At 37.2% G+C, this 17,911-nt stretch overlaps 1 protein-coding gene and 1 pseudogene across 1 annotated transcript; one reads left to right on the top strand and one right to left on the bottom strand.

The window, feature by feature from the left end:
* Positions 1–512: 512 nt before the first annotated feature.
* On the top strand, positions 513–3,070 carry LOC100776830 (expansin-like B1). The gene is made up of 4 exons (XM_003549896.5): positions 513–1,099; positions 1,485–1,591; positions 1,919–2,227; positions 2,638–3,070. The coding sequence occupies exons 1-4, from the start codon at positions 964–966 to the stop codon at positions 2,836–2,838; spliced, it is 753 nt and encodes a 250-aa protein (XP_003549944.1). The 5' UTR covers positions 513–963; the 3' UTR covers positions 2,839–3,070.
* Positions 3,071–4,082: 1,012 nt separating this feature from the next.
* On the bottom strand, positions 4,083–4,715 carry LOC121173839 (40S ribosomal protein S24-1-like; annotated as a pseudogene).
* Between the last annotated feature and the right edge of the window lie 13,196 nt (positions 4,716–17,911).

The following is a 17,911-nucleotide window of genomic DNA, read 5'->3' as shown; positions in this document are numbered from 1 at the left end:
TATTCCAATGAAAAATCAAACTGTTCTAGAAAAAAAAAATCTGAAACTATATATAACTTTTTATATATTTTATTAACGTACCCAAGATGTATCGTATTTTTAACTTTAAAAATTTGTCATATTTCCATATCTATGTCGTATCGTATCCGTATCGTATCTCGTATCTAGGCTTCATAGAACATTTCATAGTTATTATTACAAATTACTCACAAAACTAACAATGACACATTAGATCACACTAACTCCATAGCATTTTCGATCCGTTTGAGACAAATTTTATAGCATTGTTGTAAATCTTCTCTCATTTAAATAATAAAATAATATGGTCTGGCCTTAACATACATGGTGTTTATAAGATTCCTTCAATTTGTTGTTTCCCCGTTACCTCGTAGCCTTTCGTTTTGACCCGATTAATAAGCAAACCTCTGACAATCCATAGTTTAAAAGCCATTGTTCAAAAAATATATAAACGCAAAACTACCACTTAGAGGGGCAAAAAATAGAAGTTAGAAAATAGATGAAGAAAAAAGAATATATTATTTTCAGTTAAAGTTGGATTAAAACATAAAATATGCCCAAATTTCTCAATTACGCATCCAACGCATAATAGTGTTGTTCTGATCTTCTGTGCTTATCCAAGAGTTTAATTTTCATCCGTAGATTTTTCTATTCAAAACCAGTGAACAGTTCACAGAACCCTTTATATTCAACTCATAAAAAAGCTGACTAAAAAACAAGGGAAACCGGACAATTGACAATACCATGCAACACTGGTATGTGTAAAAGAACTGAAGCTAAAGGTACACTATAAATAGGACTCCGTTATATCTTTGCTTCCTATCTCATCTCAAAGCATTCTCTCATTTTCATATATACATTAGCTTGTCACACACTATTGGTCATTCTTAATTACTTGCTGCATTTTTCTCCTTTGTGCCTGAGAATTTGTCTTGTCATTTAGGCATGGAACTAAGTCTTAACCACCAACTTGGGCTTGTTTGTGTAATATTGCTCTTCCCTGCACTATGTAGCTGCAACGAATACTTTACGAACTCCAGAGCAAGCTATTATAATACCCCTGATGGCCTTGGGAATCCAAGTAAGCCAACTATAGCTAGTTAGCTATGTACTCATTTTTATGAGCTTGTTTTGTATAAATAAAATAGTTTGTATCATATTTGTATGCAGACTAGGAACTAGGTTGTGTTTGTGTCATGTTTTGGGAGGGGGCAAGAAGCTCATTTACATGTTTCACCACTAACCCTTTGTACTTTGAAACTAGATAGTAGATACTGTTTTCTTTCTATCAAATTAAAACATTTGAGGAATTAATTACTTACTTCTGAAGATGCATATGCATGCTTCTTCTGTAACACGCCCTCTTTAGAAATAAAATTAATGTACATTTTGGCTGTGTGGCATCATACTACTCATCTCTTTAGAAACATAATTAATGTGATGGACCAATTGGTGTAATATTTTAGGGGGAGCTTGTGGCTTTGAAGAATATGGAAGAACGATTAATAATGGAAGTGTGGCTGCTGTATCTGGGCTATGGAGGAATGGTGCTGGCTGTGGCACATGTTATTGGGTACTTCCCTTTCCTTTCTTTTCATTAATCAATATTTTATTATTTCTAACAATCCTCAGTAAAACAAGGCTTCATCATCATCATTAACTACAACAAAATATTTACATGGAATGCGAGGTATTTCTACTAAGACTAATTAATGATATGGGCATTATATATATTATGAACCTAGATTTGAAACCTTTGTTTTTCTCTATATTTTTCTTTTCACGTCAAATCATACTTGCACTCGTCTCTTTTTCTCTCATAAAGTGTCAAACAGTATACGAGGGTGTTTATGCATCTTTATCCTTCTACTAAATGTTGTTAATATAAATGGTGAGTTAGGTAAGGTGCAAAATTCCACAATACTGCGGGAAAGGAGTGCAGGTGGTGGCCACAGACTCTGGTGCGGGAGACGGAACAGACTTCATAATGAGCAAACGTGGATTCTCAGGATTGGCACGCAACGTAGCTGCTTCTAAGGAGCTGTTCAAACGCGGGGTGGTGGATATTGCATTCACAAGGGTTCCCTGTAACTACCCTTCTAACATTAAGCTCCGTGTCCACAAGAGCAGCAAAAACCCTGGCTACTTAGCTGTCCTGCTTCTCAACGTAAATGGAGTACGCGACATCACGGCTGTTGAGATGTGGCAGGTATATATACATGCACGTGCTCCCACACGCATGTAGAAAACATAGGTTATGCATTGACAATGTAAAATAATTGTACATTATCATTGAGTTACAAATCATCATATATGATAGATTTGTTAATTTTTATAATAACTACCTTAAAAGTTCTACTAATAACAACAGAATTTATGATTGATTGACAATATATGACTATTCAACCGATAAATTTATCATACATTCAATTCTTAATGTACAATGATTTTTAAATCAATTAGTAGATAGAAACTGCAACTTTACTATATATAGGCATGTGTATTTGCTTTAATGGTTGATTTAGTTAGTTTAGTATTACTTGAGAGTGCTTCCATACGTTCAAAATACTTGTCCCTCTGTGTAGTTGAACTGAATTTGGTTATTGAAATGTTGTGCAGAGAGGGCAGAAACGTTGGGAGCCACTACGCAGGGTGTATGGGGCAGTGTTTGACTATGCTAACCCACCCAGTGGTGCAATTCTCTTGAGGTTTCAAGTTGGCTATGGATATTGGCTGCCTTCAAATAACCCAATCCCTGCTAATTGGAAGCCTGGTGCTACTTATGACACCAAAGTCCAGATTTATGAGAAAGGAAATTAAATATACATGCACTGGTTCCAAACCCCAGGAACATACTACAACTAATAAGTAGTACTAGTCATCACTTATTCCGTTAATTTGTTTGTTATAATTAAGTAGTGTCACTCAATGTTGTTTCTTGTTAATTTACTTGTGTCAAAAAAAGGGACTAGAATAATGGGGTTCATGTGATCAAATTTCCATGTATCTAAGACTACATGGAATATGAATAAAATACAGTTTGGTTTGATCATTTACTGGTTTTTCTTATCCTTCTACTTGTATTAGTTTATGCTTAGTTGGATTATTTTACTTGTTTCAAGCATGAATGAAAGAATTATATAAGTGAACTTTTTTATCTTTTACAAGAAAGGAAAGCTTGTAGCTTGCTATTCCAAACGAGCATATTTGTTAACAAATGAACCATAACTTTATTGGTTTTAATTTTGCCTATATTGCTATTATTATATCACTGCTACACGTATAATTTAATAAACTATAAATGGCTAGGAATTCACATTTTCATACTACACAGTAAAATGTGGATTGTTTATTCTGCGCTACAAAGATGCAGATCAGTCATACGCTACTTGAGCATATATAATCCACATTGTAACTAGCGTATGCTCTTTCGTGCTGACTGGACTTGATTTGCAATCTTCTGTTCTGTTCTTCAGGCACTCAAACCAAAGGTTCAGTCATCATTTGAATTTGTATGTGTGAAAATGAGTTATGGTTTGATTCCTTTGATTCTATTTTTACCTTAACCCGGTTCACATCATAGAGCATACCTCACAATTGACTTAGCTCATGAGCACCTTGATTTAATTAAAAATACAAGTTGCAGCATATATTGATCATTCTTAAAATATTTGGTGTACTTTACACCGGTGACCAGACTGGATATAACTGTAGCAACATTTTCTTTCAAATTTGGTTCCTGTGTCATTTTCCTAGGCATTTCATTTTTTCTAACTTCCCATTCAAATTCAAGGACAAGGAAAGTAGGAATTCAAAAATTGACAACCTCTTTAAACACAACTTTTGAGTAGGCATCTTAATAGGCTGCAGAAGGGAGTAATTTACATATTGGCTTTCATGGACTAAATGGAGTACAAATATTAGACTATTATCAGTCATAACAAGGCACTTAAAATGCTTTTGTGACAATAGTCGACTGGTCCATCCCAAATCAAGCAACACCGGAATTCTTTAACACAACACTAAATATTTGAAAACAAAAGTGTTCAACTGAATTCTCAAAATTGATCATGCCACTACTCAATCTATAACTGGACATCAGTTAATGCAACACTTACAGAAAAATATCTCATTCTAGGAAAGCTATTAAAAATACTAAGAGCGAAAGAACCTTAAAATTAGGACAGGATGTTTGAAAACTCATTTCTTTTTTCCAGTCTTGGCAGCATCAGAAGCCTTGGTCTTCTGAACTCCACGAATCTTCTTAGCTCTATTCTTTCTCTCCTTCATTTGCTTCCTTGATTTCTCTTCCTTTCCTGATAAGCCTGTACTTAGGCTCACACTTCTTAGCATTCTCAACTGAATCATATAAATTAAACACCAAACCCAGTGGATTTCCCACCACCAAAATGAGTTCGGAACTTGAAGGCAAATACAGGGTTGGTGTCTTTCTCGTCATACATTCTCCTTAGCTTCTCCTTCAGTTCAGCCTTGGAATCATTAGCGCTCCCTGGATGAAGGACATCAATGACGAACTGCTTTCCGGAGAGAAGCCTGGTTGTCATAAACATTCTGGTTCGGATGGTGACTGCCTTGTCTGCCATGTTGTTTAGCGCCGGCTATTGGAGCAACTGGTATCCTCAGCTCGAAACCACCATGATTAAATGAAGTATATCTTCATTTTAATTTATTTTTTTGAATTCAACGTTTAAGTAGTCTCAGTGTTGAGAACAGAGTCACACAACAGGAGAATCCAGCAAGGGAGCAACAAAATGCAGAAACAACACAGCAAACAGCAAGGGCACAGCAAGAGAATACAGAAACAGAGAAGGGAGAAGGACCAAGGCTAAAAAGGGAAATTCGCAAACCATATGACCTCAAGGACTTCGTAAGCAAGTAGTGAAGCAGGGAGTGTCCTGGCAGCATTGCTCTTGATGGTAGTGGCGCTCCTGAAGATCCTTTGTCGGCTGAGAGTACTAATCCCTTAGGATTGTGATCCTCTTTTTGCTATTTTGTAACTTTTCGTTCCTCCAAGGCTAGATGCCAACAAACCATTAGAGAATTGTTAGATGAGAACAGCTACAAAGAACTCTATAAATACTAACAATGTACTCCGAAAATGGTTAAGCAATAATACAGTACTCTCTTTCCTTACCTTTTCTCTGGAGGCACCTAGGCCTCGAATGCTAGGTATCCCTTTGGTTCTTAACAAATCTGGTGCTTTCATTGCCTTCTTCCATGGCGAACTCTCCTCTAACTAAGTCTGCATTGGAACGAATTGAGGAAGCAATCTCCCATCTTGCTTCAAGCCAAATTGTCGTTACTGACAAATTAGAAGATCTCCTCCTTCGCGTGGCCAATCTCGAAAACATTGCTAACTCCTCAGCCTCACCTTTTTCCTTGCCTAACCCTGTACCAAAAACCACCCTCATCAACACTCCCAAAATGAAACTTGATGTCCCTAAATTTGATGGCACCGACCCTTCTGGGTGGGCGTTCAAAATCACTCAGTTTTTCGCCTATCACTCCACCCCAGAACTAGAGCGTCTAACCATTGTTTTCTTCACCATGGAAGGACCCGCCTTAGCGTGGTTCCAGTGGATGATGTGCAACCACCGGTTCCCCACTTGGGCAGGACTTTTGCAGGCCATCGAGACCCGTTTTGCGCATTCACCCTATGAGGACCCTACGGGAATTCTCTTCAAGGTAACCCAAACAGGTTCGGTGAGTGAGTACCTGCATCAGTTTAAAGCTCTGGCAAATCGGATAGTCGGTCTTCCGCCATCTCTCCGCTTGAGTTGCTTCTTCTTGGGTTTGAACCCCGATATTCGCTGCGAGGTCCAAGTTCTCCAGCCTCTGACCCTGGTCCAAGCCGTCGGGTTGGCACATCTCCAGGAGGACAAGCTCGCGGAGCAACGTCGTCCCTACCGCAGTCGCACTACCCCCGGCCCCACACCCCCAACACCATCTTCGTTTCCTACACTACCTCCCACACCACCACCTCCTTTACCCTCACCTACCCCACCATTGTTACCTTCGCCGGCCAAACCACCCTTACCATGGAAACGCCTGACCCCCGCCGAGATCGCAAGCCGCCGGGAGCACAGCCTCTGCGCTTCAACTGTGATGAGCGCTACACGCGAGGGCATCACTGCGCCTCACGGTTCTTTTTACTCATCGCGGAAAACGACAAGCTTGAGGAGCCTTCGAACCCTAATATAACAAACCCTGACCCGTGTCTCGAGGACCCAAACCAACAAGACCCGCCCCAGGCCCAGATCAACTTTTGTGCACTTTCGGGTCACTCCGACACACTACGCCTGTTGGGACGCATCGCCAACCAACCCGTCGTCATCCTCATCGACGGCAGCAGCACGCACAACTTCGTGCAGGCTCGGCTAGTCAGGCACCTCAGTCTCACCTTGACCATGAAATTTGTCCACAGTGGCAATATCATTGAACTTAAAGGAGATACCACCAAAGACTTAGAAGCCATCTCCCCACCACAACTCCGACAACTAATCCAGATGAACTCTGTCAGTGCCTTTTTTTACATACACGCCTCCCCTTCCCTCACCACTTCCTCGACTCCTCATCCTGCTATTTTCGCCTTAATCAACGACTTTGCCCCTCTATTTCAACAACCCTCCACCCTTCCCCCTCCCCGACCCACCAATCACTCTATCTATCTTCAACCTCACGCAACTCCTGTCAATGTTAAACCATATTGTTACCCTCTACTTCCAAAAACACGAAATTGAGACTCAGGTGGCCAATATGCTTCAATCTGGCATCATCAGACCGAGCACGAGCCCCTTCTCGTCGTCGGTCCTGCTGGTTAAGAAAAGGGACGGCTCTTGGCGGTTTTGTGTTGATTACAGGGCTTTGAACAACCTAACGATTAAGCACCGATTCCCAATACCCAAAATTGACGAATTTCTGGACGAACTAGGTGGCACCACTTGGTTTTCCAAACTAGACCTCATGCAGGGCTACCACCAGATTCTAATGGCAGAGTCTGATATCACCAAGACGGCCATCCGGATGCACCACGGCCATTACGAGTTCCTCGTAATGTCGTTCGGCCTCTGCAACGCTCCGTCCACCTTTCAGGCGACAATGAACAGCACCTTCGGTCCTTATTTGTGTAAATTCGTTACCATCTTTTTTTATGATATTCTAATTTATAGCAAAACATTCCCAGAACACTTGGAGCACCTTCGCAAAGCGTTTGAAATCCGTAGCTTGCACTAATTTTTTCTGAAGCTTTCAAAGTGTTCTTTTGCAACTTCTCAGGTGGAATATCTTGGTCACATAGCGTCTTTCCGGGGAGTGGAACCAGTGCTGGCTAAGATTGAGGCAATCCAGAATTGGCCCGTTCCCTGATCCACTCGAGCCCTACGAGGCTTCCTAGGGTTGTCGGGATTTTAGATAAGGTTCACTAAAGGCTATTCCTCACTCGTAGCTACCCTCACAACTCTCCTAACTAAAGACTCCTTTCACTGGAACGTTGACGCTGAACAAGCTTTCCTCATCCTGAAGTAGGCTCTGTGTAATGCACCTGTGCTAAGCTTGCCAGACTTCTCCATCCCACTCTGCGTCGAGACTAACGCCTCCGACGTCGGCATGGGAGCAGTCCTGTCCCAGAAGAACCATCCAATAGCCTTCTTTAGTAAACCTTTTTGCCCTAAGCTTCTTCATGCATCCACGTATGTCAGGGAACTCGCCGCCATCACCACCGCCGTTAAAAAATGGAAGGCAATACTTGTTGGGCAGTCCCTTCACCATTCTCACGGACCACCGCAACCTCAAAGAGCTAATGGGTCAAGTCATTCAGACACCGGAACAACAAACGTTATTTGGCACACTTATTGGGCTATGATTACTCCATCCACTATCGCACTAGCCAATCCAATGCGGCGGAAGACGCCCTTTCCCGGCGGACAAAAGCCCCCTTTACCCAACTCTTTCTTCTAACGGTTATCAATTATCTTTTCTTGCAGGAACTTAAACAGGAGCTCCTCCACAACTCCGCCTTCCTCGAATTTCGTCAACAAATTCAAGCCGATCCTTCCAAATACCCTGACAGCTCCATCCGCGACGACTTCATCCTTCAAAATGGTCGCATATGGCTTCCCAAGGGTCTCCATGTCATCCCCACTATTCTCGCTGAGTTTCACAACACCCCCACCGGCGGCCACATGGGCATTGCAAAAACTTTGGGGCGCATTAACGAAAATTTTGTCTGACCTTTCATGAAGCAGGATGTCAAGCTATTTATCTCTTCTTGCATAGTATGTCAGCAGACTAAGAACAATCATCGCAAAAGCTCGGGGTTACTCTGTCCACTTCCCATGCCAGCACGAAAAGCTCGGGGTGTACATAGGTTTACTTCCGGCGCACTACACTGCTGCCACTGTGGCCAGGATATTTATGGAGATTGCTGGCAAAATCCATGGCATGCCACGCAGCCTCATCCTCGACCGAGATCCCCTGTTCGTGAGTCGCCTTTGGCAAGAACTATTCAAGCTAAGCGGTACCAAACTCAAGATGAGCACGGCGTATCACCCCCATATGGATGGCCAGATAGAGGTGATGAATCGCGTAATCGAGCAACACCTCCGAGCTTTTGTCCACCAAAAACCGACAACATGGGGACGTTTCCTCCTATGGCCGGAGTGGTCGTACAACACATCCATCCACTCCGCTACCGGCAAGTCACCATATGAAATCACCTTTGGCAAGAAGCCCCCTAATATCCCTCAGTATGTGGCCGGTGATTCCAATGTGGCGGCAGTGGATGATTGGTTGACCGAGCGTGACACCATGATTTCTAGTTTGACAAAAAAGTTATTAAAGGATCAGTAGAAAAAGAAGGAGAGTGCGGACAAACAACGAAGGGATGTTCAATTTGAGGAAGGCGCGCAGGTCTTGGTCAAATTACGACCTCGGCGCCAGTCAACGGCTACAGGAAGTCAATATTCAAAATTGGCCAAAAGGTTCTATGGGCCTTTCCGCATTGTGCAAAGGATAGGGCCTGTAACCTATAAGCTTGACCTGCCAGAGTCATCACGCATACATCCAGTATTTCACTGCTCACTACTCAAGCCATATACTCCATCCACCACCCCGCCGGAGGTCCCCCTCTTAGTCTACCAGCTTCGTCGGAAGAACACCAGCCACTCATTTCCCCCCTAGCTATCTTGGACACTAAGTGGACTCAGTCAGAGAAGGATAGTGAATTACTTGTCCTCGTGCAATGGGCTGGCCTACTACCTGAAGACACATCATGGGAACCTTGGGCACAATTGAAAGCGGATTATAACCTTGAGGACAAGGTTATTTTGGAAGCGCAAGGGTATGTTGAGAACAGACTCACACAACAGGAGAATGCAGCAAGGGAGCAAAAAAATGCAGAAACAACACAGCAAACAGCAAGGGCACAGCAAGAGAATACAGAAACAGAGAAGGGAGAAGGACCAAGGCTAAAAAGGGAAATTTGCAAACCATATTACCTCAAGGACTTCGTAAGCAAGTAGTGGAGTAGGGAGTGTCCTGGCAGCATTGCTCCTGATGGTAGTGGTGCTCCTAAAGATCCTTTGTTGGCTGAGAGTAATCCGTTAGGATTGTGATCCTCTTTTTGCTATTTTGTAACTTTTCGTTCCTCCAAGGCTAGATGCCAACAAACCATTAGAGAATTGTTAGATGAGAACAGCTACAAAGAACTCTATAAATACTAACAATGTACTCCAAAAATGGTTAAGCAATAATACAGTACTCTTTTTCCTTACCTTTTCTCTGGAGGCACCTAGGCCTCGAATGCTAGGTATCCTTTTGGTTCTTAACACTCAGCTACTGGGATATAAATTTAGCACCTATAGGTATGACTGTATGGAGGGATATTAATATGAGGTTTAGATAATTTGTATGAAATCCTAAACTTAAATTTTATTGCCACCCTTGTTCCAGAAGGTCGTGGAATCGTGGGTAGGCTTAAAGGGATGACTTCTATCTGACTGTGGCAACATGTCTTTTTTTCTTACTTGATGAACCCTTTTATTTCAAGATGATTGACTATGTGAATTTTTATTGCTTTACTTTCTTATTGCTTCACGAAAAACTCTGACATTTGCTGACATGGTAGAGGGCTTATTCACATCACATGTAATGCAATCTTAGAATATGTTGCTTCAGTTTCAAAAAAAACAGGAGGAAAGTGCGTGTAACATAGTGTCATACATGGCAATCGGCAAATGACTATAATTCTGAGCCTAACTATTATGCCTTGATTCAGCAGTGTCAATCCATTGATTGCCCAGCAAAAAAAGGAATCCATTGATTTGTTCAATTGTAAAATTCTGACGAGCAATGATAAGCGCACATCTAATTTTTGAGGTGTATGGATGAAAAGAAGAAAGAATAAATAAAAATGGAAGGAATTGACTCTTGATATGGTACTAGAGTTTTTGTGATTCAATGATTAACAATTTAATCTTTGTGGCCTAAATCTCCTAAATGTAAATTAAACTTCAGCAGAAAAGAGTAAATCTATATACTTTAAACTCAAAGGTAGACACATTTTTAATCGGAAGGGTTGAGAATTTTTTTCATCCTTGAAAATTAGTCAATTATGATTTGTCTTTATAATTCTTTTGCAATTAATCTTCGATTTTATGAAAAGTGTGAGATGAGAAAGAAATAAAGAAAGAAAGAAAGAAAAAGAAAGCAGGGACGGATAAAAGCTAGATAACACCATACAAAAGAACTAGAGATCATAATAGAATAGTAATGTGTACAAGAAGATGTAAGGAATTGCTAATAAACAACAAAGTCAAGGAAAACCATTGATAAAAGAGGAAAAATTGAACATGCAGTTTAGTTTATGACATATGTAACAACACAATTCTTCACTTTCTTGAACCATTCACTTCAGAATCAACTTAACTGACCTCCTGTTTCAGGCACATGGATTCATCTTGAACATCATTACCCAATTCTTCTGCATCAGTATCATCATCTTCAATGCCTTGCAATCTACACACATGATCTGCATAAGCATGTGGTCCACATAAAGGAGGAAAGTCTCTGATTAATTCTCTTCGAGGAGACTCTTTAGTTTCAGCCTTCTCCTTCAAACCAGCATCGGAACCATCTATGCTGTTGCCATCAGATGATGAGAATTCTGAACCATCACAAAGAACCCCTTCTGAAAAAGAAGAAAACTTTGACACATTGGAGGAGTCACACGCTACAACAACTTCAGCGGCACTTATCAATTCTTCATCTTCCAAATCTTGCAGTCCCAACTCCAAAATAGTGTCATTTAATTGGCGAAAATTGTTAGGATCAACCCTTTTGCCATAGGAGCCACATCCTTCTGGGAAATCACGAATGGCATAACGTTTGCGCTTTCTTTGAATAGGCTGAGCAACAAAAGTGCAATTCTCGTTTTCCATTGATCAAATCTTCCCTCTGAACGGTGCAAGAGGGATGTAAAACACAGAGAAGATGATGCGATTGCTTAATTTAAGTCATTCACCTTTTTGGCGAAGCGAATTATATATATTGTGCATAGTAGATTAGGATCAATTTGAATTGAGTTATTACCGTTACAATTATGTTATTATTAATGATCTTGGTGTCTTTTATTAATCGGTTGAGATTTTATTCTTAAATGAAATAATAACTTTTCCTTTTTCAAGATTTTATCTTTTACACAAGAAATCTTTTTCTTTTTTTCAAGATTTTATTTTTCAAAAGAATATTTGATGAGGATTTTATGTTTAAGTAAGAATATTTTGGGAAATAAATAGGATTTTGGTTCAATATTTGGATGGTGGTGTGCTTGGTTGATCGGATAGGAAAAAAGTTCATTTATTATTTGCCCTCATCTATATTTATATCTATATAAAAACTGTCACCACATGGCACAATTTTATCTTTTTTATAACATTTTAAAATTTTACTTTCTTTTTGCTCTCTCACACCTTTTTTCTCACTATTTTCCTTTTTCACCACTTAAAAATTCATGCATTTGCAAGGGATCTACTCCTAGTTTGGTTTGTAAACACACGAGAAAAATTAAAATTATTATTATACACTAACTTGCGAATTACCGATGTAAACCAGTATGGTAAGATATTTTGATATTTTTAATATTGAGACTATCATGAGCGTTGATATATTTTAGTATTAACACTTTAATATTTAGTATTTAATACTATTATAAAAGTTTATATATTTTAGTGTGATATATTTTAACTTAAAATATGAAAGAAAAAAATCTTCTAATTTTATGCATTATTTATTTTTCAAAAAATATTTTTTTAAATCATTTTTGGGTCCAAGGACTAGTATGTTTATTAGTGGATTTGGCGAGTAAGATACGATCTTTAAAAAAAAAATCATTTATTTCACATATCAGATTTGTTCGACTCGTTTAAAACACAAGCTTCACGAGCTAAGTCTTAAACTGGCCCGATCGATCTATATACACACCCCTATTAATCGGAAATAAAAATAGTTCTTAATTTTTTCTTAGTCTAGATCACATGTATTATCTGTGACAAATAATCTTGTTCGAGTTGTTGGATATGATCATTATGGACGACAAAGATCTCGCAAGACTCAAATAGTTCATAAACTCTAAAAGAAATAAAAATGATACACATTTTATGGAAAATGACATTCACTTCTCTTAAGGGAGGTTTTTTTTCATAATTATGAATTTGTTTAAAATTTTGAATATACAACCTTTTTTTTTATAGAATTCAGTATATGTAATATCCTATTTTTTGTAAAATAAATTGAAAATAATTTTATTTAAAAATACATAGAATATTAGGAAAATAATGAGATTTTTTTAATTAAATAAATAAGAATAAATGATTTTATTAATTAAAATAATGATTTTAAGGCAAATAAAATAAATATATGTTCTTAGAAAATAAAAAAATATTTTATTTATACATTTAATAGTTGTAAAATAGGTTTCCTTTTATAAAATAATAAAATAAAGAAAAATAGAGTTAATAATAAGCTAAGAGTATTATAACTGTAAATAAAAACATATTATGTTAGTTTTTATATTTACGATACGTCCTTACATTCTTTCTTCCTCTCAGATTCGTTTTAGAATAGATGTTAAAATTGATGTCTCATGTAAGTGACATGTGACTTATGTATGAACTAATAAATAAATAATTAATAATTAAGAACTAAATTGTAATTGGGTTGAATATGAGAAGTTTCTAAAGGTAACTGTTACCTAACAGGAGTAGTTGTTATAGTAAGGGTTAATACCCACTGATGTGAAATAAGGTCCCTTCAGACTAGAGAGAGTCTAACCATCACCATCACAAAACGTAGAGACACAGAAAGAATATTCAATGGACTAAAATCTTGTTTTTATCATTTTTTCAAGAAATCAAAGTACACAGGAGAAAAATCTCACTATGGAGAAAGATATGCATTGTTCATTTATTATTTGTGAGAATCATAAGTTTCAAAATCCTATTTTTTGGATAATTGTTAATCTAGGGAACCCTTAAAATTTTACATGTGATATCAGAACATATGTTATGAAATTTCTGATTTTCCAATAATAATTTATTTTCTTCCAATTATTATAAACCCTAATTATGAAATTTTAAAATTTTATTTTTCCACTGCAAATATGATATTTTGTAAATAAATAAAAAATAAAAATTGTTGATTTATTTTAGAAAGTATAATATTGGAGAAAGAAAAAAAGTGGCTAGTCATGTACGTTGTTCCTATTCCTTGGAACTAAAAGTAAAGCGCCTGCATGCACTTTCTTATTTCCTTCATTGTTCCTTTCCCGGAAAAAAAGAGGGGAAATCTTTGGAATTGCTATTTGCAATCTACATTTTGTTATTCTCAATCTCACTTGTTCATTTTTTTCTTAATATTATTATTAAATATGATTAAAGGATTGAAAGTTTATGCCCTGCAATTAAATTAACATGAATGTTTTAAAATTATGTCTATCAGTAAATATGTATATGTTATACATTTGTTTCAATGTGATTGAATTTCTATTATTTTATTGGTTATAATGTGAATGTATGATATTTATTTGGCTTGGAATGAAATTAATAAAATGACTATGTATAGTTAATAGCAATAAATATGTGCAGACCATATATTTGGTTGGAATTAAATGTATGATGAATTTGTTAGTTACCAAAGTAACCAAATTTATAAGGTTATTTAATTTCAAATTAATGATTATTTCAATTACTCATAAAATAATAGATGTTAAATTATATGATTATTGGTTTATGGGTAATTGAAATATGGATAATTATATGATTAATGGTTACTTATAACGAGTAATATCATCCATGATTACAATATATTCAATTTCCCAAGCAGTATACTCAAAGTGGTAATAAAACTTAATAAATAAACCTAATGTTTATTTTGGTCAAAAACATAATTTTTCTCAAATAAATCAATGTGCACCTGAATATGAGAAAATATCACAATATAAAAGTTTCAATTTTAACTTGTACGTATATAATTATAAAGTGGAACCAAGTCTCATTCTTTCTACATGATCCTTAAATTTAAACGGTGGCATGCCCTTAGTTAAAGGATCAGTGAGTGCTTATATGTTCAATGACCACTTTCTCGTCTTTTACTCTTTCTCTAATGACTAAGTATTTAATGTCGATGTGCTTACTTGGACTTCCACTTTTGTTATTCTTAGCCATAAAGACAGCAACTAAGTTATCGCAGAAAATTCTCAAAGGCTTTGAAATAGTATCAACTATCTTCAGTCCAGAAAAGAAACTCTTGAGTCACACACCATGTGATGTAGCCTCAAAACAAGAGACAAACTCAGCTTCCATGGTAGAAGTAGTAGTCAAAGTCTGCTTAACACTCCTCCATGAAATAGCTCCACCAGCCATCATGAAAATGTACCCAGATGTTGATTTGCAAGAGTCAACACAACCAGCAAAGTCTGAGTCTGAATAACCAATCACATCTAGATTGTCTGTCTGTCTATACATAAACATGTAATCTTTGGTCTCCTGAAGGCACCTCATCACTTTCTTAGCAACTCTCTAGTGGTCAATACATGGGTTACTATAATATCTTCCTAACATTACAACTACAAAAGCAATGTCAGGCCTTGTGCACACTTGAGCATACATGAGGCTTCGAACAACTGAAGCATAAGAAATGTTTTTCATTTGTTCCCTCTCAAAGTCATTCTTTGGGCATTGGTTCAAATTAAACCTATCACCCTTCACAATGGGAGCAACATTTGGTAAACAATCTTTCATCTGAAATCTCTCTAAAATTTTGTTAATATAGGTTTCCTTTGATAAACCTAAAATACCTCAAGGTCTATCTCTATGAATCTTAATGCCGATGACATAAGATGCATTACCCATATCCTTCATGTCAAAATTCTTAGAGAGAAATTGTTTCACCTTATGTAGTAAACCCCGATCATTAACTACAAGTAAAATATCATCTACATATAAAATAAGAAAACATATTTTGCTCCTACTGACCTTGTAGTATATGCATTATCCATGGGTTTTTCATCAAAACCAAATGAAGAAATTATTTCATGAAACTTAAGGTACCACTGACATGAGGCTTGTTTTAGAACATACTGGATTATCAGCAATAGGTTGTAGAATGTCAATCATGTGTTGTTCATCATCCCTTTGAACTTGAGGGGTATGAATTACAATAAATATTTCAGTTGATGTGGAAGGTTGAGACACTATAGAATCAATTTCAGAACCTATGTCCCTCAATTGATCACTCCCACTAATCAAGTCATTTTCAAGAAATTTGGCATTTCTTGATTCCACAATCCTAGTAATATGATATGGACAGTAAAACATATAATCTTTAGATCTTTCGGCATATCCAATGAAATATCCACTAATAGTCTTTAGGTCAAGTTTCTTCTCTTGTGGGTTATATATTCTCACCTCAGACGGACAACCCCAAACGCGCATACGTTTCAAACTCAGTTTCCAACCTTTAAACAACTCAAAAGTGTCTTTGGGACAGCCTTGGTTGAAACATAGTTTAATGTATACGTTTTCGTCTTTAGTGCTTAAGCCCACAAGGATTTAGAAAGATTAGAGTTGCTAAGCATACTTCGTACCATGTCCAATAATATTTGGTTCCTTCTTTCCGCAACACCATTCTAATTTGGAGAACCAGGCATAATGTACTGGGCAACAATCTCATTTCTTTAAGAAACTTTGCAAAAAGATCAGGTGCTTGTCCATTCTCAATATATTTGCCATAATATTCTCCACCTCTATCTAATCTCACTATTTTTATTTTCTTGTCACATTGATTCTCAATTTCATCCTTGAAGACTTTGAAGGCATCTAATGCTTCATTTTTGTTATGAAGCAAATAAACATTCATATATCATGAATAATCATCTATATAGGTGATAAAATATTTCTGACCACGTGCATCCATATCTGGACAACAAATATCAGTATGAATTATTTCTAATATACTTGAACTCATGTTAGCACCTTTCGTAGACATGTTGGTTTGCTTACCTTTAATGTCGTCCACACAAGTCTTAAAGTCAGAAAAATCTAGAGTATTGAGTACCCCATTTTTCACTAAACTTTTAATCCTCTCAATGGAGATATGTCCTAATCTCCGGTGTCATAACATAGAGGAATTCTCATTAATATTACACCTTTTAATAACAGTTTGAACATGCATTGAACTATAAGTGGCATAATTTTTTAAACCAAGAAGATAAAGACCATCAGATAAGATGTCGTTCCCAACACATTCAGAATTATAAAATAACTCAAACGATGTGTCTTTAAAATTAAAGGAATATCCAAAAATGTACGAGTCTATAAACATAAATTAAGTTTCGAGAAAAACTTGATACATAAAAGGTCCTTTCTAATTTCAAAATAAAGCTACTACTTAATGTTAAAATGCAAGTTCCAATAGACTCCACAGGTGAGCCTAACTTATTGCCTGATAAAATGTTTTGCTCACTTCCCACTGGTTTCCTTAGGTTTTGCATACCGTGTAAAGAATTTTCAATATGGATAGTATGTCCAGAATTAATCCACCAAATGTTACTATTAACACTAACCTTATTAGATCCATAACATACTAATGGGATTGATTTACTTTTCTTCTCAAGTCATTTTTGGAATCCGGGAAAATTCTTCTTCATGTGTCCTTTCTTCTTGCAAAAGAAACACTTTGCCACCTTCATAATTTCAGCTTGAGGTGGTATTTTACCAATCTCCTTCTGATTAGCTTAAGACTTAGTTGCTTTGTTCTTCCAACAAGCAATTGTCAGCAATGGACTCTCACTCATCTCCATTACAAGCCTTTCTTCTTCCTGAACACACATGGTCATTAATTCATTGATAAGCCATTTGTCCTTATGTGCGCTGTAGGAAATCTTAAACGGCCCATATTCCTGCAGAAGAGTGTTCAAAATGAAGTGCACCAAGAAAGACTCAGACATATCATCTCCATTACAAGCCTTTCTTCTTCCTGAACACACATGGTCATTAATTCATTGATAAGCCATTTGTCCTTATGTGCGCTGTAGGAAATCTTAAACGGCCCATATTCCTGCAGAAGAGTGTTCAAAATGAAGTGCACCAAGAAAGACTCAGACATATCAACCTCCTATTTCTTAAGTTGAGATGAAATATCTCGCATTTTAATTATGTACTCACGCACACCTTTCACACTGGTGAGCCGAAGAGAGGAGAAATTCATGATCAGGGTGTTTGCTAAAGCTTTATCTGAAGTGATGAACTGGTCATCAATGGCCTTAAGCAAGTCTCAGACCTTTTCATGGTGGTCAACAAAACCACGTATTCCGACCGAG

The sequence above is a fragment of the Glycine max genome, chromosome 17 (assembly GCF_000004515.6).
Source record: "Glycine max cultivar Williams 82 chromosome 17, Glycine_max_v4.0, whole genome shotgun sequence".
In the NCBI taxonomy this organism is placed as follows: domain Eukaryota; kingdom Viridiplantae; phylum Streptophyta; class Magnoliopsida; order Fabales; family Fabaceae; genus Glycine; species Glycine max.
This window is presented reverse-complemented; position numbering and strand designations above follow the sequence as displayed.

What these genes read in the sequence shown, in the direction of transcription:
- LOC100776830 (XM_003549896.5), top strand. Translation starts at nt 964, where the DNA reads ATGGAACTAAGTCTTAACCACCAACTTGGGCTTGTTTGTGTAATATTG. An exon ending in GCTGTGGCACATGTTATTGG is followed by an intron (nt 1,592 to 1,918) that starts GTACTTCCCTTT and finishes ATGGTGAGTTAG; the next exon opens with GTAAGGTGCAAAATTCCACA. An exon ending in CGGCTGTTGAGATGTGGCAG is followed by an intron (nt 2,228 to 2,637) that starts GTATATATACAT and finishes AATGTTGTGCAG; the next exon opens with AGAGGGCAGAAACGTTGGGA.